Source organism: Pogona vitticeps, chromosome 13, assembly GCF_051106095.1.
Source record: "Pogona vitticeps strain Pit_001003342236 chromosome 13, PviZW2.1, whole genome shotgun sequence".
In the NCBI taxonomy this organism is placed as follows: Eukaryota; Metazoa; Chordata; class Lepidosauria; order Squamata; family Agamidae; genus Pogona; species Pogona vitticeps.
This window is the reverse complement of record NC_135795.1, coordinates 17,708,798-17,728,991: the sequence shown is the minus strand read 5'-3', so window position 1 is coordinate 17,728,991 and position 20,194 is coordinate 17,708,798. Positions and strand designations below refer to the sequence as shown.

General features: G+C 39.3%; 1 protein-coding gene across 5 annotated transcripts in view; it reads right to left on the bottom strand.

Annotated features, from left to right (window-relative positions):
• Positions 1-20,194, bottom strand: part of MAD1L1 (mitotic arrest deficient 1 like 1) — a 451,517-nt gene that overhangs the window by 389,371 nt on the left and 41,952 nt on the right. For 4 of the 5 annotated variants that reach the window (XM_020804299.3, XM_020804300.3, XM_078381279.1 and 1 more), the window contains one exon: positions 15,500-15,586. The exons of the other annotated variant lie outside the window; for it this stretch is intronic. In XM_020804299.3, the coding sequence (XP_020659958.3) occupies positions 15,500-15,586 (87 nt within the window). The remainder of the gene's footprint in view (positions 1-15,499; positions 15,587-20,194) is intronic. 5 annotated transcript variants of the gene reach the window in all.

Sequence of the window (20,194 nt, the reverse complement as noted above, 5' to 3'; positions counted from 1 at the left end):
ACCTAGGAGTGACATTATGCAATGGGAAGAAACTGCTTATCTAGTCTAAAAGGAAAGGGGTGGTGGCCATAAGCCTTTGGCATGGCAAACAAGTGTGGGCAACAGAAATCACTGAAACAAGACTAAAAGCAAAGTGTCCTGCTTATATACATGCCCCATTGTGCTTCAAGGACTCTCTGGCCAGTTTATAATTTAAGTATGCAGGCTACACATTGCCGCCACCCCCTCCAACAAGCTGGGTACTCAATTTACCAACCTCAGGAGGAGGGAAGGCTGAGTCAATCTCAATCCAGCTACCTGAAACTGTCAGGATCAAACCCAAGTCATGAGCAGAGTCTTGACTGCATTACTGCAGTTTTAAGCACTATGCCACAAGGCTCCTGTTGTAAGCAACATGGATCTTCATTCAGGGTCTTCATTTTGGAACCCTAAATTCTTTCTGAGGCTTACACGCCGTAACTAAGTTTCAAGAGTTAGGACACAAAGGACTAGGGAGAGCTACAGTATCCGCCTGTCTCTCTTTTTGTTTTTGTTTTTTTAAAGGGATACTTTTGCTGATCTATTAACATGCATGCCTTTGAGCTATCCACCAGGATAATTGGCAAGAGTCTTTTAGCAACAGATTTTGGATGAAACAATGATAATGCTTTGGCACTGTGAGGTTTCACTCTTCAGATCAGATACACTATAGCTAAGTTACAAAAAGCTACTGAACAATCACACGGAGGAGGGAAAGTGGTGGTTGATCGCAGGTAGCAAGATGATCCAGTTTCATTTCTATTGTTTAAGAAAGGTCTTATCCCACCTGGAGCTGCAACTAACTCTACAGGGAACAAATGCAAAATCTGAGGAACAATAGCTTCAATGGACCCCCGACTAATCTTTCTTTTTCCTGACAACCGACTGATCTTAAAAATCACACTCTCTATGATCATACTTGACACCCTGAGCCTGCAACTTCTTCAGTGGTACCAAAGGAGAAAACTATGGCTTCTTTCTCTTGAATGTTCAAATGCTCCAAAATGAAAGATGCTGTATTCCTAAAGAAGAGGAGAAACTACTTGCTCTAATTATAAATTCACTGAAAATTATGACTCAGTGTCGCAACTCAAAGGCTGTCCAATAACTTAACTATTCGGAGAGCCTAACCACTTTTCATCCATTCTTTTTAAGCAACTGATTGTAAAAAATGTCTCTGAGGGAGGCATAAATCTGCAGGATACCTTTTCTGCCAATGTTCTGTACCCAAGACATGGAGAATGTTTCAATAGCTTTTTAATTTTACAGTTCAATAAATGAGTTCCATTGTTGTTCACCTGAAACCCACAACTAGAACACAAGCACTCTGGCCTCAAAACATTTGTCTTTAGCGCATGGCATTCATTGAGCCCCTAAAGTTCTACCTAGTTTTATGAACAAAACATGCTTTATTTCCAAAAGCTTTATCAACTATGAGGCTTCAAAGATGCAGCATGTGAACCTATCACCTGCTCCACGCTCTGCAGAAACACCAAAAACCCTTTAATTATTATAACGAACAGAAGTAAGGCCAGGGAAGGTGCTAGATGGAAATCAAACTGGATTGTTTGACTCAGAAATTGATAGGCAAAAACCAAAAGCAGGACCATTCAATATACATAATATTTAATAAATCATAAAGCTAGACAAAACAATGGATCAAGGATGAAACATTTTGATGTAATTCACCATCTTCAGTTCAACTGAAGCTGATGGGCTACACTGAAAAATGTCACTCTGTGTTTTATTTAGTTCCATCTGGCTTTATGATTTATTCAGTTTTATGTGCACCCACTGCTTGTGGCTTTTGTTTCTGTTTAGAAGGATGAAGGTATGTGCATTGCCTGGCTTACTTATAGGCTAATTCCCAACTGGTATCCTGAGATGAACTCTTAGCTAGCCAGGACTCCTAGAACTTAGTATCATGTGGTACTGAAATAGTCTTCAATTGAGTTATGAGCTCACCCAACTTAAAAAAAAAACCTCAAACTTTCTGGTTTGTGTATAAGAATGGGATCAGAAGATTTGGGACATTCTGTATCAAAAACTCTCTACAAAACATATTAGAAAGCATATGGAAGTGGGATTTTAACCCCTACTGTTCACATCCTCAAACCACCTCCTTGCTATTAAATATATATAATTAAATATAAACATATATATCACCCTCCCACTCCTCACTGATGCATGACAGTTGTTAAATATTTCAGAACTGTCCATTTTCCTCTTTTCTCTAGGTTAATGGTCTTTGAGTTCCTTTTGTGTTTCCTTGCAGGATATCTGTTCTAGACCTCTTGTCATCTCTGCAGACAATTGATTTATCTACCTGTTTATCCTTCAAGATATAAAAAGTAGCCATTTCGATGACTAGTGAGCATCAGCTCGAAGTATACATCTCTGCAATGGGCAGATGCTTCTCTTCCTCAGCTTTTTATGTTCAGCTATATTAAAACTGCTTTAAAGGTAATAAAGTTTGTAACGTTTACAGCTAGAAAATATGAGGGGGGCAATCAAGTTACCTGAGCATAGAAATGAGGGAGCCTTAAAAATTCCCTCTGCTTCTTTCTTGTAGTCATCTACAGTAAGCTGAATGGATGGACTACAAAGTGAAATGAAATTTGGGACAATGTAGTAGCCAAACTACATTTTTATGATTCTCTGTGTCCAGCATCTCAGCTGACAGTAAAGAAACATATAAATCTCATTGTTTCTGTACTTACTGATGACTGACTTTGCAATGTGTTTATAAAACAGTGAACTCAAATATTTATCCTTCCTGACTACATTTCCATCAGATATGTCTCTTCTCCATGTTAGCTGGTTGTTTAGGAGATTCAAAGCCAAGACATGTTTATCTTGTTAGTTCATTATGCTATTTTAGTTTTATATCTTTTTATTTTTTTTTCATATGTTTGCATCTTGAAACCCAGCCTTTCCTCTGTACTCCTCTGAACTCAATATGAAAACCAAAATGGCATGCAATTATTCTGCTAAACTGCATGAACTGTTGAAACCTGTTTGTTTCTATGCCAAACAATTCATTTCATTGAAGGAAATTCCTGGTCTTAAGAAGGTAAGTGGAAAAATGCTGTCCTTATTATTCTTAAGGTGAAGATCAATCCTTCACCTGGCTTTTCTTGATAGATCTCCCCAAGGGCAGTGGCACATAATTTTTCTTTTCTTTTTCTGCAGTTCAAGCTGACCAGCCATCAAGAAAAATAAGCAACTCTGCTCACACGTCTTTCTCAGCACGGCTCAAGGGGAAATAAACAGGCTTAGAAAGTGCTTTCAAAATGCAGAAGGATGCAACTTCATGACTAGAAAAGACTGAGCACAAAATTAACAAAACAGGTAATAACTATATACATTGTCCATGCTGTGTTATTGCGATATGAATGTTTTAATCTAGTCCTCCAAGCCCTCAAAGGTTCTGTGTGGCACAGGAGAAAAACAATGTGAGAAGGTGGGCTATGCATCAAATACACTGTTTATATATATGTAAGGAAGAGCATGTGCTGTGTTTCGTTTAGCCTGCACACTCCTAGCATGGACAAAGGGATGCACATTTAATCACAGATGGGTGGCTGTTTCATCATATACAACTGCTTCAGTGACTACAGCCCATACATGGAGCAGCCACTGCACAGCTGATAGCTCAACTGATTGTCTGTCACAGCAAAAGGAAGCCCACTGAATGTACACTATCATGGAAGGTTATATTGGGGCCTAACAAAATAAGGATACCCAGTGTGATACAGTGGATAGAGTGATGGACTCAAGATGTCTAGGTTTGACTCCCACTTGGCCACAGGGGCAATGGCATGGCAAAACCCACTCTTTACATATCTAATATGCCTTGAAAGCCCTATTACGGTTGTTATAAGTTGGTTCTGACTTGAAGGCACACAAAAACACAAAGTAATACAAAAATACTGTTGGCAAAGAAAAGCATCAGGATATGTAAATTAAACCACTGTAGCAACTTCTGCTTGAAGGAAAAAGCAACTGCAAATTCAAATACATGATCCATCTGCACACATATACTATTATCTGCTGTGCAAACTCTTAAATACACAAGTCGTGCTGTGACTTTCTGTAAGCTTATTGGTAAAATGAAGCAATGCAATGTTACCTCATTCATCACCATCTAGGGGAATACATGAGCAATGCAATTGTTCCAATGCTTTGTTAGAAGATGCACCTCACTGGTAATTTAAATCAACACATACATGTGCAGAGATTCTTTCACTGTGCATTGGGCAAGAGAAGCAGGATGGATTACATGGTTAGCACAAAGGAGACAGGATTTAAGGGAAGACTTCCCTCCTCCCCGATCCACACTCAGCGATGACATTCACAAGACCTCCCTTAAGCCATCCTATCTCATCCTAACCCATTTCATAAGGCGATTGCAGGAAATGAAAACTCTTAACATACCCAGTAAGCCCAATGCAAAGCACAAGAGGAAAAAAATGATCAAAGAGAAAGGCCTGCACCAATTTGTTTTGGAAAGATTTAATGAGCTTTGCAGTAGCCACACTTTTCCAGCCAACCTGAAAAATATTAAACACCTATATGCCCATCTGTAAGACAGAAAGAGAAAATAAAAGGAAAGGAACAAGCTCTTGAGAAAATGAGATTTACATGCAGGCTGCTTTCCCACAAAGTAACTGGAAAACAATGTTTCATTAAAAAACAATCAACCTATTAAATAAGACTTTTTAAAGGTATTTAGACAGCAAAAAGTTCCATTAAGCAGCATTCATTCTGAAGATTAGTATATATCAAAGTAGCACCAGACCAGAAAGAAGACAGGTGTCTTTAAAATCACATAAGGATGTCAACCATCAAGAGTGCCAAACCCAAAAGTTTGTCACTGTGTTCAGCGCTCTCTCACTCTCTCTCTCTCTCTCTCTCTCTCTCTCTCTCTCTCTCGTAAAAAAATGAAGTAAAATGAAGCCTACCACATCTGTGGTAAGCTTTGAAGAAGAGGGATAAACTAGGAAAAACTACTGGGAGCATTCAGTTCTCTCAATAAAAAGGAAAAGGTAGGCAAAACATGTCCACGGAGGTAAGAGCTTTCAATAGAAGACAGTGCATGAACAAGTATCTAATAACACCACCAGCTTGATACTAGAAAGACCGAAAAATCATCTAACCTTTTCCATGGATCAAGCACATATTTAAATATTTGTCTCACAAGTGTCAAAGACACAAAGCATTGTCTCCTAGCAAAGCTTTTTTTTAACCCAAGAATGTGTTGTACTGATATGACAAAGGCCACAGATGTGTTCTTGGAAAAAAAACATCTAAAAGGCTACATTTTCAGGAAATCCAACAAGTGTCAAGAAACTGTCTGAAGAGAGCAGCAACGGTAATGTGTAGACACATTCAGGCAAGGATGCAAAATAATTGCTAGAATATGCCTTCAGTCCACATAATTTGACATTATTTTTCTTCATTTTTTACCCAAAAAAGTATTAACCTAAACCTGTTTCTCTCACTTAAAGACACAGAGGACATTTTATACATGTTCTAAATCATGGAATTATGGAGCTAGAAAAGACCCCAAGGGTCACTGAATCCAGCTTCCTGCAGAAGCAAAAGGAACAGTCATATATCTATAATCTTCAAAAGAACATTAATGAATTGTTATCCCTTCCAGACAGTTCCTTTTGCTGCAATTACCATTTCTTTGACAAATTATATGCATGTTCACCAAGGTATATTAGGCAGTGAAGGTAACAGAACTTCATTCCAAGGAAAAATAACAGTTTAGCTGAAATCCTGTTGTTTACTGTAGAAAGAAGGTCCACTGAAGAAGCAATGGGAATTTGGCGAGTCAACTCCTCTGTAAATTCCACTCATTCAGGGCCCTACTGTACTTACAACTTACGACATGAAGCACCAGTATCTTAGCCATTAGATGAGAGATCAGCTGCTCCAATATGACTTTGGAAAGTAGCCCACTGTTTCATAATAGATTTGACAGCCTTGATTGTCACTTCACTAGAATTAGTGACAACAGAATGTCACGCAGACACTAACGATATCTCTTTCCTTTAATAAGTTAAATGTTTGGAGAATTTAACCACGGAATAAAATCTGAGCAGCTGAGGACTACTGGAGGATCAAACTGGGACAATGGGTGATTCTATCCAACTATGGATTTAAAATTGTAACCATAAAAGCCTGAGAAGACTCTGGGGCACCCCAACAGACAGAAATTACGGTACTGCTTTCCACGCCAGCTAGACACAGAAGCCAAGACTCCAAGCTCATTCAGAGGCTTCCTACATTCACAGGACAAACTCTGACTGAAATAAAAGCATGCATGGAAAGGCGATTGTGCAGATTTCCTCCTGCTGCCGGCTCCTCTTTGTACCACCAGTCACAAATACTGGTTTTGAACTTGGGCAACTTCACAAACAGTACAAAAGACAGCCTCATGGTGGTGGACCTTACACAACTGGATAAATAAGTAGGATTCTGCCCTCTAATAAATTCATCCCCCAGCCTGAACAGGCAAAGCATTATCAACATACTGCTAGGTCACAGCGGCCGCAAAAAACAACAAATGACGACTATCGCTTGTGTTTTGCATCCAAGTATTCTGCAAGAATGAAAAGTAAGAGAGATAACTTTAATGTATTTTGTTATATAATTGCCCTTATTTTATCAAGCTCTGTGTTAATAACCACAGAGTGTACACAATACTCGCTCAAACATTCATGCCAAAGGGGGGCATATTTTGTTATATGGTTATTTAGAGATATCTATTTGTCTAAGTTCTTTATGAAGTTAATTTCTCCAGCAGGGATTCGACTTTTCTGTTATCTGAACAAAAAGGGAAGTTTCATGCTATATCCATTTCCAGCTTTTTTCACAATAAAGCTTATATAAAAGAACTATGAATATGTAAATAATGTTTTTAAATATTAACCCAGAAAATGTGTGAGAACATGGCAAGTCAGTAAAATATTCATGTGGCAGAGCCCTGTTTCCTTAGAATGCTACTCCAAGCTCTAACGGTACATGTGGTGAATGAACTCTTGACAAGTCATCCAGCATTAAATGGTCTTGAAATGCCAGATCCCAGAATACAGAAAAATTTTGGCAACCTTTCCAAAACAGATGCCATGAACTGTGTATTAACAACATGAATTTACAAATGCTTCAACTGCCTCTATCAGTGATTTTTCTCACTGGTTTTGTATTTTCCCTTTTGGGAGAAGATGCTGGGGGGGGGTTCCCTTTTCTCTCTTTTTTTACTGCTATTGTAAATACACCAACATGATATTCAGATTTCACATTATCTTCAGATTTCAGCCCTCTCTCACATTATCCATAAAAATGAACTTTTTGAGAAACTGGAAAGAGGATGTCACTTTGAGTTGAAGTACACGTTTTTTTTAAAAAAATTACCAAGGAGGATGGGGTATTGTTTTGTTATTGTTTTGCCAGTTTTCAAACAAAACTTGCTTCAGGAGGTAGTTGAGGGCTAGTAAAGAATAAATGAATGTAGGACAACACTGGCAGAAAAGAACTTTCATAACTAGAAACTCCGGCTATTAATCTTGGTATGAAAATAATGGTATCCCACAAATATGCAAGAGTGATTTTTTCCCCATCAGAAAGATATATTTAGAAAAGGAAATTGAACACCCAGCCAACATGTTTCCTTAATCTGGATGAATGTCCACCACTCTGCAAATGCAGATCAGCCAAAGTCTGTCTCTCCAAATGCCCCATCGCTCACTTATGTAAGACTAATGGCTAGCCTTTGGCATTGGTGGGATGAGGCACAGGTCCACTTTCTAGGAAACAGAATCTATGCATGTACTAAAGTGTATGCAGAAGAATGGACTACTAGGCCAATCCAAAATTTTGGTGAGAGAATCGAGCACAAAATTGCACATGTGTCTGGTACGATGCTCTTCAAGAGTTGAGAATGAATGAACAGCAAATCTGAAGGGCTCTAGAGCATAGCTACCATAATCTAGAATCCTGAATGTGGGAAGGTATATCACCAAGACATCAAAACCACTCAAGAGCTTCCAGCTCAATACACCAGCTAAATAAAGGGCAAATTATGCACATTATTACACCACTGAATCTAACAAAACCACTAGATCTTCATGTCGTCTAACTCCAGGTCTCCACAGTTAAACAGTATTAACTCAGCGGATGCTTCAGATCTGTGTTGTGTTGTGCTGAAGGATGATGTGCTTGAGGGAAAGCTCACTTCTGAGAGTCCCTCTCCAACCACCCCCCGGAACTACTCTCTGAAGCTGACATACCCACATGGATATTCACCAGCTTTCAGCTTTTTCCTTTCATTTGTAACATTTTTATATAATTGGCTTCAGAATTTAGAATCCTACCAACAACGTTCTGGCTCTGTGCAGCAAAAAATGGTTTCAGATTCTTTCGTTATATCACAGGGCGGGAGAAGGCTGGGAAGAAAATGAGTTAAAGTCTGAAGGCACCATCTTCTGTCAGGAACACAACACTGCAGCGGAACATAGATCTGTAAATGCAGCTGCTACTTTTCATTGATATATCACTAACAAAGGTAATCCGGAGCTTTCAGAAAACTCTGCTTAAAAAGTAACACGGGCACCTGACCAGTTTTCTGCACACTCAAGGAAAAATCAATCCAAAACTGAAGTAGAACCCAAACAGCCACACTTTGAAAAGACTAGATTAAAGCAAAGAAAAAATGCAATTAACACAGCAAAAAATTAACATTTTGCCATTCGCACTGTACAATAAGAAGGTTTGTCAGGCATCCACTTAGTTGACACATGTTCATATCTGTCAGCATTTACATGATAAATCCTAATTTTCAACCATTGTCAAGGAAACCAAACAAAATTTGATATGCAACTTTTCAGGCCCAGATGCTGAAATAAATTATGCACATTAGTCATTTACGTTTCAGAGCAGCAAGGCGCTTTTTTGCAACTTACAACAATTTAGATTTTTTGCCACACACAGCTAAAAACAAGCGTTCTTTCTAATGTAACTTCTCAGACAATGAATCCTTTATAACAAGTTCTGAAAATGTGTGTTGCTAGTGAAATTTCATCCAGATGCTGCTGCACAAGCTACGTTTCATTACTACCCAATCATAACATGCTTGTGAAAAGGAGACGCACATGCATATGTACAGATGAACACTCACACAAATATATGCATGTGACAGGGCTATAATAATAATCTAACTTTTCCCTTAATTAATATGCCCTTGGCAGAAGAAATATGGGACTTCCTGAACTATAAGATGGAAGTTTAACTACAACCTGTAGAGGGTACAGCCCACATCCTGCTATACTGGTCTCATGCCCTGTTGCTTCTCAGCCTCCAAGAACACTAATGGGGGGAATGAGATGCATGCTGGAATGGGCACTCATATAACTTTGTGGGAATGCTTGTCACAAAGATAACCCATAACATCAGGTAACAAACCAGGTAGAAAACAAGCACTTTGGACAAAAACTGGCTAAACAACTGATTAGCTGAACAGTTCATAAAGTTTATGAATCAATACCATCACATGATTTCTGAGACAATTTATTTTAAAGGTATAATCATATTTTATAGTCTGCTCTTTAAACGGGCGGGTGGCTTCATGGTGGTTATCAAAATCTAACATGCACTTACTTCTGCAAAGCAACATACTTTCCAACCTACTGCTCTCCCTATGTCTTACTCAAAAGTCTTTATTGCCTTCTTAAAGTACAGATTACACAAAAAGCACTCATGAGGAAAGAATCTATCATTTCCAATACAGTCAGTATTTATACAGCTATACTTCTCAGGCACAGATTATTCTGCAGCGTAGCAGCTGCCCAATTCTACTTGCTACTCTTCCAGAGAGATGTGTTGCATGCAAAAAGATGTAATGGCGGGTTGGATGGCAAGTGGTCTTACTTAGTACAGGACAGCAGTATACAGACTCACCTGAAAAAACATGGACGTGCAGGAGGGCAAACAAACTGGACCTATAAGCCTATAAGCACCCTAAAGTACTCAATGGTGTTAAACACACACACGTGCAGAAAAAAACAGTCCTAGTAACCCTACTGATCGGTCAGAAATAACCAATGATGGATTCGTAGTTGTACTGGATGTTTGCCACTGTTGATTTAAAACATATGGCAACTACATGCAATAAAATGAGCCTGGCTCAACTAAATGCCTTTCCACAGTTGACTGATACATGAAGTTTTAACAAGAGACCCCATAGGTTTTGGTACCAACAATCAATAGAGCACTGATTAAACGACGTCCAGTGGAGTATTATTTCCTGCTATGCTGCCACCAATGAAAATGTGATCCAATCTTTGCATATGATCATAGAAGCAGAAATTTCTCAACCATTTTGTACAGAAGACTGATGATGGGACGACTAACATCATTTAAAGAGGGGGTGTCCCATTTACAGGAACAGAAGGGTGGTCCAAGAAACTGCTAACCAGCACGAGAACAGCAGGGAAACCGTAAAGTTCATGGAGGAAACAGAGAGGGAAAGGTGAAGTCTGGAAGACAGGGGTCAAGTGGAGTTTGAGATAAACACCAGACATATGAGACAAAAAGGTTACACGTCTTCCACAAAGGCAAAATTGCAAGACTAATTTCCAGCTTATCTAAGACTTCTCTGCAACTTTAAAGAAAGAGTAGGGTTCAAACAGGGGTCTTTTCAAAGTCTCAGGTCAAGGCAAGCTAGAATCAAAGCTTAAAACCTAATAGCTCATTTTCATAATTATCTTTTTCTTCTTTTAAGCTACTGTGCTACATATAATACAACAGTGTCTCTCTTGTTGTATATAGCACAGACTGCTTTCTTTCATACTATCTGAGGGTTAATATGAGTCTAATGGTTGTAACTGGCTGCTCAGTCAACAGAAAAGCAGAGCAAGAAAAGGAAAGAAACAGTTGAAGAAGCAAAGGGAAGAGAACTCAATTTCATCCAAAACTGCCAATGTCAAGCCAGGAAATTTTTGCGCTTACAACAAGAAGGAACTTTCAGCAGACTCTTCAGCAAAAGGTTCGCCCTGCCCCCATTTAGCCAATACAGCTCAAAGCCTAATCATTTAACACTGCTGGACAGCTTTATAAGAAAAAGGTTGTCAGATATGCCATATTCAATGTTCATTTTCAGGTGCCATAAAGAACTGGGGGACTGCAGCAACGATTTCTTGTTTTAAAATGCAGCAGAAGGTATATGGGCTACAGTAAACAAGGAATCAATCATTTTCTGTGCTTTGTCTTTACACAACATTATATACTGGTGTTCAAATACATCTATGGGAACTGGACTTTCATGAGGAAGAATACTGTTGATAGGACAGTTTTGCACCAAGCTATAGTGCACCACCCCAAGACAAAATATGCTCCTCCCTATCCTGTTATATCATTGTATTGTCTTATGGTTTCCCATTCATCTTGTTTTGAGTTGCCCTGGGTTCCTGTGTCAGGGAAAAGACAGACTATCAATCAATCAATCAATCAATCAATCAATCAATCAAGCAAGCAAGCAAGCAAGCAAGCAAGCAAGCAAGCAAGCAAATGTATGTTGAGTCCAGGAGGTATACATGACAAGATCATCAAACTCTGTGAGGCATATTAGGCTGAGAGTTAGTAGCTGACCCAAGGGCATCCAGAAAAATAGCCATGTCCAAAGTTTTATTTGAAACCAGGGCTCCATCAGCAACACTAACCATGAACTCTCAGATCCTCCTACCTACCTCCAAAGTCTTAAGGCAAGGCTTTACCACAAGATGATTTTAAAAAATACTTGAGACTAAAGATTTTGGATATGTTCTGAAGAGAAAGGTGGTGGGCCCTATGAGGGAAACAAACTGGGGAAATAAATAGCTAAGTAAATGCTGTTCATCTGTAATTGTTCCAACACTCAACATCAGATGGTTTACACCACTGGTTCTTAACCTTGGGTTACTCAGGTGTTTTTGGACTGCAACTCCCGGAAGCCTTCACCACTAAGTGTACTGGCTGGGGTTTCTGGGAGTTGTAGTTCAAAAACATCTGAGTAACAAAGGTTAAGAACCACTGGTTTACACCACTACGCTATCCCATCTCTATACAAAGCAGGTTTGTATCCACTCTTGGTGTGTTTGTAATAGAAACTCATGTGAACAACAAGGGGGGGGTCTATCCTTTGCTCTTGAATGGCCTCTTGATGCCTCAGTTTTCTTACCACATCAGCAATTAGGGATAAGTATAACAAGGGAAATTATACATCTGTCCGTAAGGCCTGTTCAGGAAAATATCACCATCTCTGTCCCCTCCTTCTTGCTTTATTTGGAGATCTCAAAACAATATCTATCACAAGGTTGATAGATATTCTATCACAAATGGAAACCGTTAACTTCCCTACGGTTTTCAAAGCTTTCAATGGATTCGCGAAGGCTTTCACGGCCGGGATCTAATGGTTGTTGTGGGTTTTTCGGGCTCTTTGGCCGTGTTCTGAAGGTTGTTCTTCCTTCAGAGCAACAACCTTCAGAACACGGCCAAAGAGCCCGAAAAACCCACAACAACCATTTTCAAAGCTTATTTTCAGAGATGCTTGGTTCAGAAAAATACTGAAGAGCTATAAGCTCTCTAATTCAGTAAGGCAGCCTATAGAGAATTCCAAAGTATCTAAATGTTCCACTCCTTTTTTTAAACACCTAAATGTTAAGGAACATTTTCTCTGACAGATCATGAGCTGCATCCTAAAATGGTAAAAAAGTCTTTAAAAAACTTCCATTATTAAGACATTAGGCAAAAAAACGTTCTTGGTACCAATCAAGAAAGAGGTCCACCTGAGCTGCATCAGAGGACTTTGCATCAGAGGATTTTACACTGCAAATTTTAACAGCTAGCTAAGCAGTTTCAAATGCTCTTAGTGAAACTTCTACTGCCCAGATTAAACCTGTTTGTCATTAACAAAGAAGGTCATCATTCAGAACAGATCAGAACTTATAAAAAACTTTCTTATAAGAAACCCCACCTCAAGAGACATAGTAGAAGGGATAACCAGATGCCAGAGACAACATTAAACTGTTGTTGAACCTCAACTTGCTGAATTGCTCTGTACCCAACACTTAACATTGAACCTGGAAATATATTGGAAATATATTGCACTACCATACATTGAAGCTGCCAGAAATTCATATAATTCTTGGAAACCCTGCTCAGTGCTGCATTTAATGAGAACAGAAATCGCTACAATCCACAGCCAGAAAATAAAACTGCTTGGGAAACAGCATAAGGGACCAGAAGGCGAGTGGCTGGCTTTTGGATCCTCATCTTTGCAACAAAACAAATTAAAAGCTCAGCCAATAAACATGTAGACTCTCCTGAAAGCTACACGCTGATTCTTGCCGCAGCGATTTTGACCTGTAGGTCAAAAGCATACACCAGCTTGGTAACACAGGGAAAAACCTTTTCTGACTCCATCTCCCATACCAACAATTCCACACATCTTTAAAGAATAAAATAAAATAAATCCTTGAACAGTACTTTAGTTAGTGAATTATTTTATCACAAGAGCTTCTTGTTTTTCAGCAGCACCCCTCCAATAGACACTGTGGGAGAGGATACAAGAGAATACAAGAGTACAGTGGTGCCTCGCTTAACAAGCACCTCGTTTAACGATGAATCCGCATAGCGATGGATTTTTTGCGATCGTTTTTGCGATTGCATAACAATGTTTCTAATGGTAAAAATCGCTTTGCGATGATCGGTAAGCTATTTCGCTTACTGATTTTTGCACAGTGATGTTTTAAAAACAGCTGATCAGTGGTTCCAAAATGGCTGCCAGGAAAAAAATGGCCGGACGCTGTGTTTTTGCCCGGATTCCTCGCTTAACGGGCAGCAAAAATGGCCGCCGTATGGAGGATTTTCGCATTAAGGTGAGTTTTTTGCCCATAGGAACGCATTAAACGGCTTTTAATGCATTCCTATGGGCTTTTTTTATTTCGCATAGCGACGAATCCGTATAGCAACGATTTTGCCTGCACAGATTATCGTCGCTATGCGGGGCACCACTGTAACAGGATCCAGGCTTTAAGTCCCTGGAAAAAAATTGTCCATCTGCGTGAACTGTCACAGCATATTTTGCATTTCTCAGTATTAAATCGTGTGAAGTGGCTAGCCCTAATGAAAACACTGCAGTAGACGACTTCCACAACACTAAATGAAATAAAGTGTGGTGCTATGTGGAAAAATACAACCTTAATATTCTCTTCTGATGTAAACTAACCATATTTAGAAACCTGGGCAAAATCAGTAGGTTTCATTAACAATGTTAGCTCCAGGATCCAAATACTATTTTATTTTTAATTTTAAATTCTGACACCCCATCATGCAGGCCTGAAATACCATGAGGCAGCTAACAAACTGATCTGAAACCATTTCATAAGATTAAAGCAAAATAATAACTCATGTGTGAAACTGCAGATGGTGGCCACTTCTGAACAGGCAAGAGTAAAAAATATAGAAGAGACAAGTCAATCTTGGGAGAAAAAAATCGAAACTATCCCCTCTCCTAATTCCCAAGATAAGCTATTTGTCTTCATAACATCACCACTGTATCAGACAAAATCCATTTTTCTAGAACCTCAAATATTGCAACTCCCAATTCAAGTATATTTGTACCACATTTATCCAAAGTGCCACTACCCAGTTCTCTTTCTCAGGGCTAATGTTAAACATAGCTATAATCCAATTCTATTCGTGTTTAATATGGAGCAAACACAGTGCAAGCTGCAGTAGAAGTCAAATATTAAACTACCCAACTTGAAAAGCATCCTAATCTCACCATCAGTTCTACTGGCAGCATTTCTAAAGCCACGTACTAATTTCAGAATTACAGACCAATCAGGAGCCAGGTGGTCAGCAATGTACAGTACTCCATAATCCAAAGGCTTTTCAGAATTGAAAACTAATACCTTCTCTCATTCATGCCACATCTCTAATTAGTATTCCCACTATAGTCTAACCCATGAACCAGAACAAGAGAATTGAACGAACAACGAGAAATATACCAGACCTTTTGATCAATGTCAGTGCACAGCACTATGTTCCAATCATATTGTTTTAGTCACTTTCATGGCTGCGATATACAGGGTTCCTGACCTTGTCAATGATTCATAACATATTTAGCCTGCAAAACCAAATCTAGAATGTTGAAGTATTGGCTTTTCGTCATGGCTAAGGCACTGGAGGAACCTTAACCATTCATAAATTGTAAACTCGTATGCCTATTGACTTGTTCAGTTTCACTTCACAATGACAAACCAATAGTATAGCCATGGGATTCTTGTAGACACATCCATGCACATATGCATGCTAAGCACTAGCAAATTTCAGTATGACTTGGACCGATGTGTTCACTCTTTCTTCTTTAACACAGAAGAAGATCCATGCAGCAATCCCTAGCACAGTGCAGACAGTCTGTTGACAGCCCTACCTGCTTGAGACAGTGGAGTTCTGTTCTTTCAGAACAAGCTCCCGTTGCTGGAGGGCAATGATACACCTGGTGAGATCATCAGGGCTCCTGCATAATCAAAAGACATAAATTCATAGTTAGAGAAGCTTAGATATGCTATGGATTAGAAGTGGCAGGCTTTTGTACGATGGAAAGACCTAATGAAACTGCTGGAGCATTTGAGGCATAGTTTACGATATTAAGTTTATATTTCTCCACTGAATACACACAAAGTAGATTTAGAAAGTCGCTCTGGTACAGTAGAAGATACGACACCAAGTAGGACTCAGCCCCCAACATATGCTTTTACTACACTAAAACCAATAAGTAGAGTCACTGTTTGGTGTAACTATCAGCACCAACAGCAGGGAGTCCAGCCAGGTCCACAGCAGAGAAAGAGGATTTGGGAAGCCAGACCATCCTTCCAGAACTGAAAGACAACCTCCATCAATCTCCTTCTTTAAGTGTCAACACTGGCAGTGTTGGTGAAGACAGTGCTATTCCACCAGCACTACAGAAAGGCTGTTTTCTTTCTTCCACTCCCCCACCAACACCAATCCATCCTTTTCCCCCCTCCTTTGTCTTTTCAAATCATGAACCTGAAGACAAGGCCTGTCTTTAAGATGCTACCTGTGTCTTAAGCTGTTCTGGGAGGCCTTCTGGCTGAGAAATGAAAAAGAAATGCTTAAATAACTTATTTGATTTTCTTCCCAATAAAAAGAATTAAAATTAAATTATTTAAATAATTGTGATTAAATACATGAATTAAAGTATTTGATCACAGTTTTAAACCATCTGCTTCCTTAAATCAATCTATTTAGCATTAACATACTGTGGTGTGATACAACAGTTCAGAATAGTAGACTAGGGCTCAGGAGACCAAATCAATATTCAGCTTTAAAGCTCTGTGGATGACTTTGAGTCAATTACACTCTCCCAGACTACCTCACAGGGTTATTGTAAGGATAAAATGAAAATAATGTCTCTTTAAGTTCAACAGATGAAAGGTGGGGAAAACATTAACAAAAACAAACAATTGTATGTACACAGCCACTCACTTGGCCACCAATGCGAAAATTCACTTTCCAACAGATAGCCAAAATACTTTGGGATCTCGAAAAATCATGAATTCTCTCTCTGAACTTTCCACGTTTTTCTCCATCAAAGGGCCACTAACAGCTGATACATGTAGGCAGATCGGCTCAATGCTTCTGCATTTTTTTCCATGATTAAATGCACCAAATATTAAATATGAGGACTTCCTTGAAAGCATACAATCTTCGATTTAGACAGGCAAGCAACACACAACTCATAGCAAGTTAGTCTTCTGGAGAGAGTTGTCCATTTCAACACCAAGCAACCCAAAGCATTCTTGTCAGAATACACAATGGGGTTAAAGTGACCATAAACAGAAGACCTTGCGAAAACAATAATAAACACCTACAAAAATGGTTCAGTATATTTATAAAACTGAATGAAGTCCTGAATTACTTTCTCATTTAATGAGTGAATTTAGACAACTCCATTTGTGAGCCTGACACATTTTTATACACTGTACAGCAGTGCCCTCTGTTGAATCAAAGACTAAAAAATATTCCCCTAGCCAAGTAAGTAATTTGCAACCAGTCAAGAAACAGATCTATATGGACAGAGCAATGGGTGAGGGTTTTTTCAAATGGTTGCATAACTGGATTTAAACCCATTTAGATAAAATAAGCAGGTACATTCTTCAGCATATGAAGCAAACAACATATGAGTATTTGGACTGAAAATGTCAACCAGAAAGCAACCTTCACAGTTATACAAAAAATGTGAATTATGCCAGATAACCAGGGAGTTGGACTTGATGGCCTTATACAGTAGTATCTCTGTTTACGAATGCCTCAGTTAACGTAATTTTCGGTTTACGAATGGAAATCCATTGAAAATAATGCCTTGGTTTATGATTTTTTTCCCCACAGTACAAAAGAAGTTTCTCCAGGATGCATTGTCCCTGGCGGTTTATAGCACTGCCCCCATTCCTATGGCAATCCACATTTCAGATTACATAGTTTTCACATTACGTAACGTCCCAGAGAATGCATTAAATTCGTAAACCGAGGTACTACTGCAGTCCCCTTCCAACTCCATTAGTCTATTATTCCACTCTATGAGCTAGAGAACTACTATACCCAGAATTCACTCCTCACTCATTATCCATGCCCTCTTCCCATATACAAAATGGAAAATAATTCTGCATGTAATGTCTTTTGCTATGCACAATTCACGGGGTTCTACAGAATGCATGTCTGGTATCTACACCTGTTTAAATAGTCTTCTACACTTCTCTATACACTCTGAGGGCAAGGAGATTAGTTCCACTTTCCTTTCTTCTCCCCTATCAAACATACATCCCTGTCAGCTTAACACAAATTTCGGACCATGTCACCCTCCAGAAGCCGATAGACTACAAACTGTATCGGCTCCTGTTGACATAGCTAATGGAGTACAGTGGGGACTTGAGAACTTAATCCGTATTGGAAGGCAGTTCTCAAGTCAAAAAGTCTGTAGGTCAAGTCTCCATTGACCTACAGTGCACTGAAAACCGATTAATCCCATAACAGGCTGCTTTTGTTCCATTTTGGTTTTTTTCTGGTCTGTAAGTCAATTCTCAGGCTGCAAGTCAAACCTAAATTTTGCGGCCAGAGAAGTCTGTAACTCAAAAAGTCTGTAAGTCAAGCCGTCTGTAAGTCAAGGGTTCAGTGTAAAATGATGAGAGTTGTCTCATATGGAGGCCCACACATTTGCCATCTCTGGAGAAATAGGTCCTATTTCACTTACTATGGAGTTACATTCCCCAAGCTATACTTCATTTACCTGTAGGGAGACCTGAGTGTCATGCCCCAGATATTCCAGAGTTGCCTGGACATAAAGAGTCAGATCTGCTATTAAAGAGGCAGCCAGGCGTGAAACTCTGGGGATAGCCCAAAGTTACCCCCCATATTTATGATGCACAGACCCAGTCCCAGCACTAAGACAGATCACTTCCTTGCAGGAGCTCCACAGTCCCAGGAACTGTTATGCCAATGCCGATAAGTGTATCCTGAAGAAGGAAGAGGGGGCGGTCTTTTTCAATATTCTTACTTAGAGGAGACACAGAAAGAGTAATCCTGAGCCAGAGGTGTTCAGCGGCCTCGACTGAGCTCTGCTGCAAGAAGCTCATAGGGAGCTGTCTTTGGTGCTGCACATTTTGCCAGCCTTGCTGATCCCTATGTCTCCAGATGGGTCCTGACAACCAGGGAACAAGAAGGGGTCGACACAGGAAGGGTCCACTTAAGGAGCTCCTGTTATCCACAAAGGCAAATTGCTATCATGGCTAAAGACCTTGCTTCACTGATGCTTCTCCTATGCCTTCAGAGGTCCCCAACCTTGGGTCTCCAGATGTTCCTGGACCTCAACTCCCAGAAGCCTTCACCACCACTTCTGGTGGCTAGGATTTCTTGGAGTTGAAGTCCAAGAACATCTGGAGACCCAAGGTTGGGGAGCACTGCGAACTGCACTAAGCTCCTCTGTTCCCCACCCATAGAAAAGAAGGCAATTAACAAAACTTTCAGTTGCACATGCTCTCATAACAACTACAACTTTTTCTGTAAATGTATTTCTCTACAAGGCAGGTAAGTGAATGACTTCTTGACCATTAAGTTATGGGTGCAAGCATTAAAAGCACAGAACAGTAGAGTGCATAATTAACAAACAGAGCATAATAAGGAATCAAATAGTTTGAGAGGAAGAGAGAATAAAGAAAGGGCAGAGAGATTTAATTGCCTCTGTCAAACTGTGTTTCTCCAACTCAAGGGTCAGAAGAGCAGGAATTCAAGTACATCTAATTAAAATTAGCTGAAGGCAGACTGAGGAAAGGAGCACAAGCAAACAGCGCACATTTCCAACATATGCAAAAAGCAATTCCAACCGAAGGTGTCAACCAAAGTTATTTTAACAAGATGAATAGCTTCTGCAAAAGAGAGACTAGAAGACACAAATTCAAAAACGGAACAGTGAAGTGTGGTGTGAGACACTAAAGACAATAAATTCTACTTCATCCAGGACTTGTGTGCTGCTACAATTTCTAAACTGATTGAGCAGGATCATGAAAAGAACCAACATATGAAGGAGGATGTTTTGTTCATCTCCAAAACAATGAACTGAAGTTACCTAAAATAAAAAAAACTATATTCCTCACACCATAGATTATTTTGACATCTCTCTTAAATTGGATAAAGTGTGCTTTTGATTTAACTACAGTTTAGTCTCTTAAATATACTTATCTACTTGCTAAACTACATAGATTAACAGACTGTTTAAACTGCATAGATTAACAGACTGGCGAGTATGCCATGTTAACTGCGTGTGCTGTATAAATATTTCAGGATAATCCCCTCCCCAATGATCAAAAGCAGCAGAACTGAAATGTTTTATTAAGGGGGAAATCAATACAGTATGATTATATCAGTTTAAATGTTAGATTCAAACAAATGCAATTCTTTATTTGAAAATTATTTTATTGGAATAGATATCTATATTTAAAGACATGACAATTTAATACCATGGATTTCCACTGCATAATTTAGATTGGGGGAATGACACTGAAGGTAATGAAGCTAGAGCAAAACCTAGTGCATTCGTTTCAGCATGCCTGAA